This window comes from Emys orbicularis, chromosome 7, assembly GCF_028017835.1.
Source record: "Emys orbicularis isolate rEmyOrb1 chromosome 7, rEmyOrb1.hap1, whole genome shotgun sequence".
NCBI lineage: Eukaryota > Metazoa > Chordata > Testudines > Emydidae > Emys > Emys orbicularis.
Window position 1 is genome coordinate 32,899,848 of NC_088689.1, and position 17,033 is coordinate 32,916,880.

Here is a 17,033-nt window from a genome sequence, read left to right on the forward strand (position 1 = left end):
AATCTAACAGTGCAGAAGTATAAAGGGTGGTCCTGCAATACACAAATTATTCTCCCCATGTGCAGGCTCCCCGAATCCTGCCACCCTTCCTTTCCCCCCCAAAACAGGATTGTACAGGTTCTATTGCTTGAAGGGAATCTAACACCCACAGAGGCAAGGGGAATATTTGCCCCATGATGAATACTTTTACCGTATATTAAGTTTCCCTACAAAGTGCAGGAGAAAAACATTTCAGAATTTTCTCTTCAATTGTGATGTGCAGTTCCTGACCAATGCTCCATTAATAAGTCTCTGATTTTGTATCTCCATACATTAAAACATTATTCTTTCTAAATGTGCACAGGTAACACCCAAATTATGCTGTATACATGGCATGCTGAACTACATTCTCCCTTCTCTCTTGCCCCATATCCTTCTAGCATTTTTATAAAAATTATTTAAAAATGTTCTAACATACACAAGACATAGATACTGTGCAACTAGAATGAGAAATAAAACATTCTTCCACAAAAATATTCCCATTTGTTATATCCTTAATGTATTAATGGGCCAAATATTTATGCAGACTTAAAAATGCCATAAAACTGGGTATAATGTATTATTTTCTGTAATAAATGTAGATATGAGGAAATACCAAGTTTGCTTTTATCGTCTACTTTTAATTCAAAATATATTAAATGAAAATGTATTTAATATGTATATTGTACCATTTTATAACTGCATAGTGAAGGCCCAGAGAAGAGTTAGGTATCCAAAATACATGCCTATTCTACAGTATTTGCAGCAGCAAATATAGCAACAGACTCTACTAAAGCCCCTACAGACAAGTTACACAGACTTAAGCTGATTGCTGCAGATTGGATTTGGCTCCCAACCAAGCTTGCAAGATGACAAAGAATTAACCTTTAAATCCATCTTCTTACCTAAAGAAGACTTCACACACACAAGGCTACCTTTACTTGTTATTCAAGGACACCTTAAATGTGTCTCTGTACTGTCATCCATTCTGTATGTATGAACTGTTAACACTGTAATTATGTTAAGTAATACTAAATGTAAATAGAGATATGTTGATATACACATAAATCAAGCACATGTAATAACATGTTAATGGATATATTACAACCATGTCTGCAATTATGTTGTCTACACAGTACTTTGTTATATGGCATCTATTGCGTGAATGACTCATCCAATTAAGGTTTCAGCTTTCAAAAATACAGACAGTATTTTATAAACCATTAATTTTACCGAGACTGTTTAAAATGTAAATTTCATTCAATACTATGGTAACACAAATGTCTTATGTAGCTGAAGTAGTCTTCCATTGGAAAAGGAATGGCCACTGTAATTAATCTTGTGCAGACTGTTTCTTTGGAAACATACAATAAAATGAATTTAAAGTTATGCTGCAATTTGAATAGGAAAAAAAGAGTAAGTCTTTATATGTTTATTATATGTTCTTATTTTGTATGCTCAGGATTACACTTTAAAGTAGGATTACCATTCATTCACTGCTAAGGGGATCAGAAACCACAGATAATGCATAAACCATATGTACGTTTTCCAGAGGCAAACCAAGTACCTTATTTATTAAAACAAAGGTGAGAAACTAACATCCCAAACTACTAGTGGGGTGACCATGGGACTGTCAATCAAACAACATTTAAAATAAAAGACTTAAACTGAGGAGGGTAACAGTGAACTAACGCTTATAAAAAAAATAAAGAAAACATCATTAATTTTAGGAAGAAAAGATTTACTTAGGCCAAGCAAAATGTAAGTTTTATAGAATCAGAAACTTTGGTATCAATATTTCAAAAAGATTTACACATACAGATGTTTGAGTCTTAAACACTGGTTGACTGATGAATTTAAATCCACAAACACTTGCTGCATAGTTTAATAGATTTAAGAGAGAACTATATATATATTTTATTAAAGAGTTTAGTGGTAAATACAGAACAGGGAGTCAACTAGAATATGCCTTTAAAACAATTAACTAAAAAGCGCAGCATGGAAGCAAGTACTTCATGTATCTGATCGCTGTGAAAACACTGCGCTCTATCAGTAAACTCCATTCTGATATGTCTTCTTCTCACCCTCTTTTGAGATTAATTTTTTAGATTTGTACTTTACAATGCACTCAGCTGAAAATAAATTATAAACAGGTATGTTATATGTCATTCTTCATTAATGTTCAGGGTATCTATCATCTTCCAAGAGAAACTGCTTATGCCCCAATCCTGCAACTGACAAACATGGGCATGTCCCAGTGAAATCAGTGATGCTCTATGTAAGCAGGGGTATGTGTCCATGGACAGTCAATTGTAGGAGCAGTGCCTTTAATGGAATTTTTATAGAAAAAACAATATATAGATTCCTAAATCTGATTTGGTATTCAGATATGAATCGTGACAATTCAAGAAGAAATTAATCTAGGTTTCCACATGGAGTTTCAGAGAAACAAGTCTTGAAAATACTCATCAAACTCTTCCTCCCTGTAAGAAAAATCAAATAATAATATTAAAATATGTGAGTAGCAGATGTAGGGCTTTTTATCTGTAGCCACACAGTCTTTATTCCTTTTGCTACAAAAGTTTGGTGAGATTTCTGGTTATAAGAAGAACAAGTTTAAAGCCATACACATGAGGTACACTACATTTCTATTTTCTTCCATTTCCTCCTCTTTCTGACTGACTGAAACAGTGTTTTGATATTTAGGAAATACTCCTAATAATTAAATTATTTTGGCATGACATTACTCTTATAATAAATATTAGGGAGTGTACAGCATATAAATGATCAAAGGTTATTTTCTCTAGAGTGAGTAGAACTAATAGTTATGTTATGCTTGCCCTCAATCATAATCCAACATTTACAGATAACTATCTCTAAAAAAAATAAGGGAATAGGACACAGTTTATCTGTCTGTGGTTTCAGGAGATCTGCTACATTTCTCTTTATACCTATTGTCTATAATCTCACCTCTCCTGCCTTAGCACTAAATGGCTTTGGGAATCAAGGAGGATTAGATTTGTTTTTCATCTTTTCCAATGAAATAAGTATCCTGGAGTTTGTGGCTCTGCAAGCCCAACAGCAGCTTTTTAGGGCATTTTTCTATTAATATCTCTAGCTGAGTAAGTATGCAAATAGGGTTTTTTACAAGTAACATCGCCTCAGACAGACACCATCACTCTCTGGCTGTTACTAAAGCCCATGAAGCTGTAGTAGTGGGAAGGAGGTGTCTTTTCCCATGTATCTGTAGAGCCCTGCGCTGATCCAAAACCTATATCTGTGGGTGCGGATATCCGTGGATATAAATCGGGTATCCGCAGAGCTGCAGGGCTCTACCGAGAACTGCAGCAGCAAAAGCAGCAGCATGTTGGGCTGCCGCTCACAGGAGCCAGAGCCCCACACTGGCAGGTCCTCCAGCGTGGCTGTAACGCCCCCAGCACCGCTCACTGGGGCAGGCACCAGCCTCACTGGCAGCTGTCCCTGGTTGCACTATTGTGTGCAAGCAGCTTGTACACTCCCAGAAAGGAATCCCTTCCATGCAGTGGTCTGCGGCTCCTGTCCAGGAGTGTGCGAGCTGCTTGCACACACTAGCGTGACCCGGGACAGCTGCCAGTGAACCTGGTGCCCACCCAGTGGGCATGGCTGGAGGCAGTACAGCCACGCTAGAGGAGCTTCCCGCATGGGGTGTTGGCTCCTGCAAGAGGCAGCCCGACATGCTGCTGCTTTTGCCACTGCACTTCCTGATCAAGCCCTGCAGCTCCACGGATACCCGATTTATATGCACGATATAGATTTTGTATCTGAGCAGGGCTCTGTATCTGCATAGTGGCAGATTGCCTCACTACAATACTTCCAAGCTGATATGGAGAAAGGTGCTGCTGAGCACTGCTCCATGGTATGTAGTAGGTGTAGTGTCTCCTTGCATGGCTTCTCAATGACTGCCTCACCACATAGGAGAACTATGACAGTTCTGCTACTTTGTGTGTCTTTATCCCCATGGAGTGGGGGTAGGATATGACTGACCCCCTTGTGAGCTGACCTGCATGGAGGTAGTTATTTCCTCTAATGTATTTCAAGAATAGACTGACTTCAAGTAAAGTTTGGCCAAAAATTTGAGAAAAATTCAAATACAGTTTGAATGGTTTGTTTGAAATGAAATCAGGTCCTTAGTTCTTCCTGTATGAGCGAAGAGTAGCAGAGCATCTGAGGAATAAGACCAGCACTGGATCAGAAATAAATTCCTATTTTGGGAAAGGTTGGATACATACACGCACAGCAAATTTATGCTACAAAGCAATTCTCTTCCCACTCTTCAAAATATAAGTTGTGTCATTGGTGCTTTTTGTTTAAGTAGCGTACAATGTAGGTGTTATTTTTTAAAGGATCTAAAGCAAAAATCCCCAATTTTATTTTGTTACTGGTTTTAAAGCAAGTAAATGGGAGGTATTCTCTTAACAGAAATCAAATTACTTCCCATTGTGCAAATATTCCAACATATTTACTGGTGAAAAAAATGCAAAGGAGCTAATTATGGCCATAAGAATCCCCTCAAGGGGTGTGCATGTCCATTACATCATGGAGCCCAGGCCCGTGGCAGGTCCTTCCACAGTGCTGCAAAGGCCCAGGGTAACAGCTGGGGCAGAGGAAGAGCCAGTGAATCAATGACTAAGTGGAGTCACCTTCCTTTCCATAGAGGTGTAGGAGCAGAGGGGATGGCAAGCAAAACAGAGGCTACTGTAGTTCTGAGGCTGCAGTAGCAGGACTGGAGCAGCTCCCTGGCTTGAGGGGAGGATTTCTCCAAGTTTCACACACTTCCTCTCCTTCTAAGGATATATACTTGGGTGTGGTGAAGGGAAGAAGATTTGGGATTGATTTTCAGTGTTGGAATAATCATAATAAATCCTGAAAAGATGCATACAGCCACATGATTTTTTAATAGGCATAACTATTGCAAGATATACAAGCTAGTGGTATCAGAACTAACCGTGATTTTTCATCTGTCTCCTGTAGAGGACCCTTCCAAAAGTCAGCGTCTGAAGGAACATCTCGCTCTTCATTGTCATCTGGGTCTGTTGAATATTATTAAAACATCTTAAGAAAATTAATTTTCAATTTCCCCACCCCAAAATTTTACATGGCACTATTGGCAAGTCTAAGCCTCTGAGTCAAAGTACAACTTTAAACGTGAGGGGGGAAAAAATTGGGGGGGGGGTGGATTTTTTTTGCAAATTGCTTTTCATATAAATGTGCAGCTGTCTCCCTAATACATATCTCATGGTACGTGCAACCTTAAAAAGGAAAATCAATAAAAGAAATTTATTGTTTTCTAGCTTAAAATGAAATATTTATTATTAAAAAAGAAACATGAAAAACATAAGAGAATAGTGTTCAATCCAGCTTTCAGGGTCCAGTTTTCAAGATAGATTGTCCCATATTGGTAGACTGCACACGTTTTTCATTATTAGCTGATATTCTTTAATTTTTAAGGTTGTCCTCCACATTTTTTCTACAATTAATTAAAATAGGTTATTATACAGAGGACTTTCAAGACTGCGCAGAAATGAAACTTTATCATCAACTCATCTTTTGCCCAAAACGTAACAGTTATGGCAAATGCATCTGACAATCATTTCTGCTTGCCAACTAAAATTGTTACATTACAGCATTTGTTTTTAAAAGCCCTATTGATTTGGTATGGTGCTTCTACTGCCTTAATCTGTTGGACTCTGCTCCAGAACACTGATCCTTGTATCAACAGCAGTATTAGCACTTTGCTCCTAAAATTAAACAAAGAAATGCTGCACGTGGTCCATGTTGGCACACAGATCCTCACAGAGTAGGGGAACAGAATTATAACATAACTATCAGTCTCTTCCAGACACTCTGCAACAAGAAAGTAGGAGGCCCAGAGGCAGGAGCCCCCATAATAAAACAGGCATGGGGAGTGGAATTAGTGAGGAGCAGGGAATGCCATTGCCAAAGCAGCCACTAGGACTGCTAGGATCAGCCACTGATCTCTCCTTACTGTAGCAGGTGGAAGTACTGCGGGTGGGAACTGGAATGGACTTTGGTTTAGAGCAGGGGTCGGCAACCTTTCAGAAGTGGTGTGCCGAGGCTTCATTTATTCACTCTAATTTAAGGTTTCGCATGCCAGTAATACATTTTAAGGTTTTTAGAAGGTTTCTTTCTATAAGTCTATAATATATAACTAAACTATTGTTGTATGAAAAGTAAATAAGGTTTTTAAAATGTTTAAGCTTCATTTAAAATTAAATTAAAATGCAGAGTCCCCCGGACCGGTGGCCAGGACCCGGGCAGTGTGAGTGCCACTGAAAATCAGCTCGCGTGCCGCCTTCGGCACCCGTGCCATAGGTTGCCTACCCCTGGTTTAGAGCATACTGGGCAAGGTACCTCCCTCACACTGCTCTCTAATAATTTATTCTGAGGTTACAGATAACTTACTATTATATAGTGTATCTATATATATATATATATACATACCTCACGTACCTCTCACGCCCCTACAGTGATTAGCAGAGTAATATTTGTTTTCACCCTTATAGTCTTTCTTTTGCACAAATTTGACCCAATTCTTTAACTATTTTTCCTAGTATTACTATTCTTCTATTATCTTCTCCTTCCTAGATTCCATAATTTTTCTTCCTTCCATAAACTTGAAAAGGATTCCTGCCAAGTATCCTTCACCTATCCTTCCTATGCATTTAAATCAGTGGCTCTCAATCTTTCCAGACTACTGTACCCCTTTCAGGAATCTGATCTGTTTTGCGTACATCCAAGTTTCACCTCACTTAAAAACTACTTGCTTACAAAATCAGACAAAAATACGAAAGTGTCACAACACGCTATTACTGAAAAATTCCTTACTTTCTTATTTTTACCATATAATGATAAAATAAATCAATTGGAACATAAATATTGTACTTACATTTAAGTGTATAGTATATAGAGTAGCATAAACAAGTCATTATCTGTATGAAATTTTAGTTTGTACAGACTTCGCTAGTACTTTTTCTGTAGCCTGTTGTAAAACTAGACAAATGTCTAGATGAGTTGATGTACCCCCCAGAAGACCTTTGTGTACCCCCAGAGGTACACGTACCCTTGGTTGAGAATCACTGATTTAAATCAATCTTTTTTTTGTTTGATATATCCTATGTTTGCTTCTCTTCCTACAGTATTTCATAAACAATATTTCAAAACATTGTATCAGAAGACCAAAACTGCTGATGAATAGAACTGAAACCAAGGACAAATCAATTGGAAATAGCATACAAGCTATTCAAAAATTTGTAATACAGTTCAAAAATTTAGGAAGTCCTTTGAATAATTTACCGTTATCAAAATCATCTGAATCATCTGAGGAAACTTGATCTGAAAAGAAACAGCCATTTAAAAACATTTAGTTTACTTTGGTTTTATGCACTATTTTAACATGTTTTACAAGCGTACACTTACCACCTAATAAATCACACACACACACACACACACACACACACACACACACACACACACACACACACACACACACACACACACACACACACACACACACACACAAATAAGGCAAACATTTAAGTAAAAGGGATTATTTTTCTACAAAATATAAGGTCATCAGTTTGAGGTAACATATGTTATCCCCGTATCTGTGATGTCAAAAAGGTTATCTTAGGTTACCAAAAGGCTTGCAACCGCAGAGCCACAGGGAACCAAACATTTCAGCACTCTTTTTGGAATGCTGCTTCCCTTTGTTTGGACAATTCTTTCTTCAAATAGTATATTACTCTGGAGGCTCTTCCTGTCTATGAATCATTAGAAATTCATCCCCTTTCTCTTTCCCTTGACAATCCAGTTAGTGAGCCATTGAAATCCAGAAACATAAATGTATCTCTCACTTTGATAGGGTTAAACATTCAATATTTGTATTTAATATTTAAAAATAGAGACAGTTTAAAAACTTATTTTACCTTTCTGTTTATTTCTCTTAGATCTGTGTTTTTCTGAATGAGATAACCTTGACTTCTTACTTTTGGGGTCTTCAGAGTTTCGTTCTGTTCTCTGTCTTTTCTTGTTTGGTTTGACTTCTCTCCTCCTTTATAATAAAAAATGAATGCATAAGTTCTGCAAATGTACTCTTCAAGCAACAGAAAACATATCAGAAATCAAGCCCAGTCAAAAGATATACTACTTCCAACATTTGTTTATTACAGATTAAACATTTAAAATGTATGTCTAATGCAAAAAATATTACTGTTACCTTAAGGCTGTACATCTGAACACAAAAAGGCAGGAAATGCTAAAATGAAGGTTGGTTACTTATACATGGAGTTCTTTGCAATGATTGTATATTCACACTTATGGGTAATGCACCGACCAGTGCATCCTAATGGTAGAACCTTCTTCTAGTGCCCATTAGAGACCATGTGCGCCCCCTCCTACCCCTTCCCTCAGCATCTTCAAACACTGATTAAGGGCAACACTATATAAGGGGGCGTTGAGCCCTCTCCTGCCTCAGTTCCTTCTACCACAACTGAGAGAAACCAAGATAGGACTCTGAGAAACAGGGGAAGGTGGCCGGGATGAGTGAACATATAGAGTCATCTCAAGAATTCCAGTTACAAGTAACCTTCATTTCTTCTTTGAGTGGTTCTGCATATTGCCACTTAAGGGTAGTCTGGCAAGCAGTGCTGAAAACTCAGGAGAAGGGGACAGAGTCCTAATTAAACAATGATTGAGGCACTATTCCATCTAATCTAGCATCTGCTCTTGAAGTCAAATACAAAGCATAATGTTTACTAGTCATATGGTCTGACTTCCAAGTAGGAGCCTTACAGATTTCCACAACAGGGAAACGTTGAAGACAAGCAAAAGATGCTGCCACTGCCCTAGCAGAAAGAAATCTCACAACAGTAGGCACAGGCACTGCTGCTAATTTGTCACATTCAAAGATACATTATTTAATCCGTTTGGAAATAGCAGATACACTAAAACCCATATGATTATTAGCATACAAAACAAATAACCTAAAAGACTTTCAAAAATCTTTAGTTTATTTAAATAATATGTTAAAACTAGGGCTGCCAATTAATTGCAGTTAACTCACGCGATTAACTCAAAAAAATTAATTGTGATTAACAAAATTAATCGTGATTAATCGCACTGTTAAACAATAGAATACCAACTGAAATTTATTAAATATTTGTGAGGTTTTTCTACATTTTCAAATATATTGATTTCAATTACAACACAGAATACAAAGTGTACAGTGCTCACTTTATATTATTTTTGCTTACAAATATTTGCACTTAAAAATTATAAACAAAAGTAATATTTTTCAATTCACTTCATACAAGTACTGTAGTGCAATCTCTGTAATGAAAGTTGAATTTACAAATGTAGTTTATTTTGTTACATAACTGCACTCACAAACAAAAAAAATGCAAAACTTTAGAGCCTACAAGTCCACTCAGTCCTACTTCTCATTCAGCCAATCGCAAAGAGAAACAAGTTTGGTTACATTTGCAGAAGATAATGCTGCCCACTTCTTGTTTACAGTGTCACCTGAAAGTGAGAACAAGCGTTCGCATGGCACAGTTGTAGCTGACATTGCAAAATATTTACATGCCAGATGCACTAAAGATTCATATGCCTCTTCATGCTTCAGCCATCATTCCAGAGGACATGCTTCCATGCAGATGACGCTTGTTAAAAAAAAATACGTGAATTAAATTTGTGACTGAACTCCTTGGGGGAGAATTGTATGTCTACTGCTCAGTTTTACCCACATTCTGCAATATATTTCATGTTATAGAAAGTCTCGGATGATGACCAAGCACACGTTGTTCATTTTAAGAACACTTTCACTGCAAATTTGACAAAACGCAAAGAAGGTACCAGTGTGAAATTTCTAAAGATAGCTACAGCCCTCGACCCAAGATTTAAGAATCTGAAGTGCCTTCCAAGAGACGGATGAGAAGTGGAGCATGCTTTCAGAAGTCTTAAAAGAGCAACACTCTGACGTGGAAACTACAGAACCTGAACCACCAAAAAATAAAATCAACCTTCTGCTGGTGGCATCTGACTCAGATGATGAAAATGAACTTGCATCAGTCTGCACTGCATCACTTCCGCACAGCCGAAGCTGTCATCAGCATGGACACATGTCCTCTGGAATGGTGGTTGAAGCATGAAGGGACATATGAATCTTTAGTGCATCTAGCATGTAAATATCTTGCAACTCCGGCTACAACAGTGCCATGCAAACGCCTGTTCTCACTTTCAGGTGACATTGTAAACAAGAAGCAGGCAGCATTATTTTCTGCAAATGTAAACAAACTTGTTTGTCTGAGTGATTGGCTGAAAAAGAAGTAGGACTGAGTGGAATTGTAGGCTCTAAAGTTTTACATTTTTTTAATTTTTGAATGGAGGGGTTTTTTGTACATAATTCTACATTTGTAAATTGAACTTTCATGACAAAGAGACTGCACCACAGTACTTGTATTAGGTGAATTGAAAAATAATATTTCTTTTGTTTTTTATAGTGCAAATATTTGTAATAAAAAAATAAAGTGAGCACTGTACACTTTGTATTCTGTGTTGTTATTGAAATCAATATATTTGAAAACGTAGAAAACATCCAATATTATTTAAATAAATAGTATTCTATTATTAACAGCATGATTAATCAGGATTAATTTTTTTAATCATGCAATTAATCGGGATTAATTTTTTAATCACTTGACAGCCCTAGTTAAAACTCTTCTAGCATCTAAAGTATGTTACACAGATTCTCCTTTATTAGCATGTGGCTTTGAAAAATATACTGGTAAATTAATTATCTGATTGATTTGAAACTCAGATATTATTTTCAGTAAAAACCTAGGATCAGGCATAAGAACCACCTTTCTTTATGAAAACCCTGCTATCAAGGCATGTAATTCACTCTTTCTTCTGAATGACGTTATAGCAACAATAAACACAGTTTAAGAGATTAAAAAAAAGAAAGAAAGAACACTCTGCCAAGGGTTCAAAAGGCAGCTTCGTAAGCATAGATAAAACCAAATTAAGATCCCATGGTGACAGCAGATCTCTCAAAGAGGATACAAGTTGGAAAACCCCTTCATACCATGCACAAATGATGATCTACCATTGACCAAAACATGATAAAATGAAAGAGCCACCAAATGAACTCTTAAAGAAGAATTAGATAATCACCCAGACTTTAAATACATCAAATACTCCAATACACCCAGAATACAAGCTGTAACTGGTGAGACAGATTTGCCTTGCAACCAAAAAACAAATCTAACTCATTTCAAATAATAACTTTGCTTTCACTACTTGCTTTCTAGAATTAAGTAATACATTTTGAACCAACAAGGAACAAGATTGTTCTACATTCATCAAATCCCAAGTGCCCAGGAATGGAGAGACTGAGGATCAGGATAAAGAATCCTGCCATGCTGCTGCAGCAACAGATCTGGGGACAAGGGAAGCAGTTTGCGGTCTCCCTCTAACAGCTGACGCAGGTCCATGTACCACTGCTCTCTCAGTCAAGCTGGCGCAATTGAGATCACCTTTGCCCTGACCTGTTTTATCTTTCTCACCACCTTCTGAATTAATGAAAATGGAAGTATACAGAAGGTCCTCTCCCAAAAAAAATCATCCGAGATAGACTGACTCTCCTTTCCTGCTCTGGAACAAAATAGAAGATGACACTTTTTGTTGAACCTGATCACAAACAGGTCTGTACTGGGCTGACCCCAGCTGGAGAAAATCTACCTGGTCCTTCAGAGACCTCACATACATCTGAAAATGGTCTCTGCTGAGATGATCTGCCAACACATTGCTCTCCCCTGCTAAATGAAGGGCCACTGGATAGACCGCATGAAGAATGCACCAATCCCATAGACCAGAGGTCCCCCAACTGTGGGGCGTGCCCCCCTAGGGGGGTGTAGAGGAACATTCGGGGGGGGGGGGCCTGGGCCGAGGAGGGAGTGCCACCCAGCTCCGCCACCCTGCCTCACCCCCAGCTCTGCTCCGACCCTGCCCACATCCATGGCCCTGGCTCCCAGCCTTAATGCGGCTCCTCACCGGGGGCCTAGCCGGGGGCCTGTCTGCCGGCCCTCAGCACAGCCTTGCACCCAGCCAGGGGCTTGGCTGCCAGCCCCCACCGCGGCCCAGGCCCCAGCCCCCACTGCAACCCGGCTGCACCTCAGCTATGCTCCTGGCCCTGCCCTCGCCCCCACCCCCAGCCTCAGCTCCTGGCTGCAGCTCCATTCCCGGCCCAGGGCTGAGGCTGGGGGTGTGAGCGGGAGCAGAGCCGCACTCACCTACAGGCCCGACTGCCGGGCCCCACTGTGGCCCAGCTGCAGCTCCACTCCCACCCCCAATAACAATTTTTTTAAATAGGAAAAGCATAAACATTTTTCCTGCTTGCCTAAGTCAAAAAATCACTAGGCAGATTTTGCATAAGCTTCCCAAAAACTAATCTTTGGGCTAAAATCTAGCATGGAAAGTTCAGCCTAAAAGGCAAATTTTGAGATAAGTATGAGCAAATGAAAAGAAATATTACAATTTGAGTTGCAACTTTTATTATGAATTTCATTAGCACAAAAATATATAATTAGCAATGCTAGAGTATCAATTTCATTAAAATGACAAGTCAGTATAAACAAAAGTTATAGTAATTTTTGCAGCATTCTTCCAAGCTTTCTTATAAATTTAATCGTAATAGATTTATTATTTAATCTGAACTTTTCAAAAGGCTCCATTACCTGTGATGAAAATTTAATTTGCAGGAACATTGTGGACACAGTCCTGGGGGGGGGGAAGACAAAGACAATTTGAACATACAAATGTCATATTCAGTAGAAATACTTAATAATTATTATCAACATTGTTATCCCTATCTTTATAAATTTCTTTCAATTTCACTAATTTTTAATACAACAGAAAAATTCCAATGTAGCTATAACCAGAGTTCAAAAAAAGGAAAAATAGTATGTGATACAACTGTCAGTATGATTCCAAAGTATCGAATCACCTTGAAGGAAGATGGGAGACTCAGCATTGACTACTGTTCACAAAAAATAAGTAGCATTTATTGTTTCTGGGGATCATGATTTGGGTTTGCTTTTGTGGGCAGGATCAAACCACATTATGACCATATTAAAAGAAACATACACACTACTAAGGCCTCACCACAGAGCAAGTATTATTGTATAGATGGACCCATAGTCAAGAAAAGAAAGATTAAAAAAAACCCACCCCTTTCTCTCACGCTATTTACAACAAAAAGCTTAATTATTTATTGTACGTATCCATATACTGTTATGCACACATATTCAGTAAGATCAGACTTAATAGATGAGAATTAGTGGCATGGGAATTATCCTTAGTGCAGTTAAAGATTTTCTGGGAAAAATCACAGAATCATAGAAATGGGCTGGAAGGGACTTTGAGAGGCCATAGACCAACCCTGAGAGGTAGTTGTCCAACTTGTTCTTTAAAACCTCCAATGATGCTGATTCCACAACCTCCCTTGGAAGCCCATTCTAGAGCTTATCTACCCTTCTAGTTACAAAGTTTTTCCTAATATCTAACCTAAATTTCCCTTGCTGCACTGTTTCTTGTCCTACCTTCAGCATATATGGAGAACAATTGATCACAGTCCTCTTTATAAGAGCCCTTAACATATCTAAAGACTTAAAAGATCCCCCTTCAGTATTCTTTTCTCAAGACTAAACATGCCAAGTCTTTTTAACTTTTCCTCTTAGGTCACAGTTTCTAAACTTGCTCTCCTGTGGACTCTTTCTGATTTGTCCACATCTTTCCTAAAGTGTGGTGCCCAGAACTGGATACAGTACTCCAGCCGAGGCCTCACCAGTGCTGAATAGAGCAGCAAAACTACCTCCCATGTCTTACATACAACGCTCCTGTTAATAGACCCCAGAAAGATATTATCCCCTTTTTGAAACTGCATCACATTTTTAGCTCATTCAATTTGTGGTCCACTATAACTCCCAGATCCTTTTCAGCAGTACTACCGCATAGCCAATTATTCCCCATTTTATCGTTGTGCATTTGATTTTTTCTTGCCAAGTGTTTTAGTTTGCACATGTCTTTAATGAATTTCATCTGGTTGATTTCAGACCAATTCTCCAATTTGTCAAGGTAGTTTTGAATTCTAATCTTGTCCTCCAAAGTGCACACAAGCCTCATCTTTGTATCATTTGCAAATTTTATAAGCATACTCTCCACTCCATTATCCAAGTCATTAATGAAAATATTGAATAGTACCGGTTCCAGGACTGACCCTGCAGAACCCCACTAGATAGCCCCTCCCAGTTTGACAGCGAACCACTGATAACTACTTTTTTGAGTATATTCTTTCAACCAGTAGTGCATCCACCTTATGGTAATTACATCAAGACCACATTTGCCCAGTTTGCTTATGAGAATGTCATGTGGGACTGTGTCAAAAACCTTACTAAAATCATGATATACAACATCTACTGTTTCCCCTGCCTCCACTAGCCCAGTAACCTTGTCCAAGAAGGAAATTAGGTATACTAATATTAACATTAAAAAATGTCAGTATTAAAAATAAAATTAAGTGAATTTAATTCTTGAAAAAGGTGTTTGACAGCCCTAAAGGCTATTTAACCACAGAATTGGTTAGCATGAGCTGTGCTGAAACTTCATGTATGCCGTTCAGTCTTCCTATTTAAAAAAACAAATGAAGAAGCTGTGTTACAACAATACCACTAGAACAATCTATAGCATTAAAAACTAGGGAGCAAGAAGTGTTCAGACAATAAAGCAATCACAGGTTGTACTGATGGAAAGAGAGAGATTTCCCTAAAGCACAGCCATTATTATAATATTTGTAACTAGTCCAACCAAAAGTATCATGAACAACTTATTTTCCCCCTTGCCTACTGTCCTAAGCATGACTACCATTTCTAGGTTTTTCATTATATCATTAAATAGTAAGATATTAGTCTTCATTTGTATTTACATAAGCTTGAAGCCCAACCATAGGAAGGGGCTGACTTACTCAATTTCACAAGCGCATTCCTCTTTTCACCATATTCCATGTACCCAAAATTCACCTCCCAGCTTTTCAGTGCTTCTTTCTCATCACAGTGCTTATTTCCACAGGAAAACTGACCTGTCAAGAGACCAAAAGAACAAACCATGGTTAAATCATTAGGTCATTTGGGCTTGAGATTGTTATATCCAGTCTTCCTTTTTTAAATACTCAGCATTAAAAAGGTAGAAAGTAATGTCTAGAGGTAATGTACTAGCAGCAAAAAACACTTTTAAGGACATAGCCACACTATTTGTTTAATATTGCACAATATTTGCAAAGAAAAAAACAATTTAACAAATTAGGTCAGTTCATGTCAGCTCTAATCTCTTTAGGTATTTTGGGGGCAGGCAGAAAGGAGTAAATTAAAAATGCCACCACCACATTTTGGAAAAGCTACCAGCTAATGATCAAATGAATGTCATGAGGCTACCTACATCCTAAATGATTATTTACTTAGTGGAGTGTGATGGATCAGAAGGTGCCTTTCAGACACGTGTGGATTTTTAATGACACCAAATGACTAAGTATGAATTATGTGCAAAAATAAAAAGCCTAAATATTGTTTTACCTGCATGCTTCCTTCCCTGTTCTATTGGCAAGCAATTTGCTTTCTAAGGTGTTCTAGACACATTTTGTTTTCCTTTTCTTCTACAATTTCTAAAAAGAATTAAGGCCCAACACAATGAGTAAAATATGAAACAACTTATTTAAGAACTTTCTGGTTTTGTTACATTAAATCCTAATGTTAAAATTATGTAAACAGTGTACTTGTATTCAATGTTGTTGACACCACTGCGTTTCTAATACCATACTTAATACAGAGAACGTACACCCAATTGGTAGAGGATACATCCATATGCCAAGCTGGTGACAAGGATCTGTATTAATAGGCTCACCTCCAGTACTGTTTTCGAAAGATTAACCTCAGAATGTTCTGCCTAAGCTGCTAACCAATGGATTGACAGTGTCCTCAGATACTTCAGTTCTGCAGTGTAAAACCACTTGTAATGCTAATGCTTGAAACAAAGAAAATAGAACTTGCATTTAAATAATGCTTCAAAATTAATTACACTAGAAAAAAGGTGTCTTTTTTTTTTGGTCATAAAGAAGGAACAAGTAAGCAGCAGTTTATATCATGTATCATAGAAAACAGCCAGTTTTTTTGGAAGTTAGCTACAACTATGTTTCATGACTCCAAAAACCACAATCCCCCACAGGCATAGACAATAGTCACATGCATCAGTTTTATTACCAACTAGCATCTCTTTTAAAGGTAGTGTCTGGAAACACTGAAGATTTCATGCAGTCAGCAAACTCAAATGTTACATACATAAAAACTACATTAAAAGAATGTTATCTCTTCATCATTCAGTTAGCGTCCCTCGCCTTATTTACTACACACCATCCAAATCCTGTACTGAATACAGAATTATCCATTTTTTCCTGGCCTTTTTTTAGAGCGCTTATCATCATAGTATCTGAATGCTTCACAAACATTAATGGATTTATCTCTGCTGTGAGATGAGAGCATTATTATCCCCATTTTACCGATGAGGAAACTGAGACCAAGACTTGTCTGAGGACATGCAGTGAGTCAGTGGCAGAGCCAGGATTAGAACTCAGGATCTCATAAATACTAATCCTGGGCTCATTCCTTCACCCCACAGTGCCTTATTGACAGAAGTTTTCAGCATCTACAGCTCCAATTGACTACACTTATTCTTTTCAGTGCTCAACATGGTTACATTACCCAACCCCAGATGTTTCAAGTCAGGCATCCAGAAAGTAAGGAATATGCAATTAGAGGCCACCAACAACATTTAAGTTTAAAAGAGTCGCTCTGCACCAGATAGGAAGATGGTGGGAGAGAGAGGCATAGGACTGTGGCATTCCCCTGCCT

General features: G+C 38.0%; 1 protein-coding gene across 1 annotated transcript in view; it reads right to left on the minus strand.

Moving 5' to 3' along the window:
- Positions 1 to 1,565: 1,565 nt before the first annotated feature.
- The window catches only part of LOC135881159 (protein FRA10AC1), a 65,779-nt gene continuing 50,311 nt past the window's right edge, over positions 1,566 to 17,033 (minus strand). Inside the window, exons 9-14 of the mRNA XM_065407706.1 lie at positions 15,098 to 15,211; positions 12,813 to 12,855; positions 8,004 to 8,128; positions 7,372 to 7,410; positions 5,003 to 5,087; positions 1,566 to 2,501 (exon numbers count right to left, since the gene is read on the minus strand). Coding sequence (XP_065263778.1) covers positions 2,459 to 2,501; positions 5,003 to 5,087; positions 7,372 to 7,410; positions 8,004 to 8,128; positions 12,813 to 12,855; positions 15,098 to 15,211 — 449 coding nt within the window. The 3' untranslated portion in view covers positions 1,566 to 2,458. The remainder of the gene's footprint in view (positions 2,502 to 5,002; positions 5,088 to 7,371; positions 7,411 to 8,003; positions 8,129 to 12,812; positions 12,856 to 15,097; positions 15,212 to 17,033) is intronic.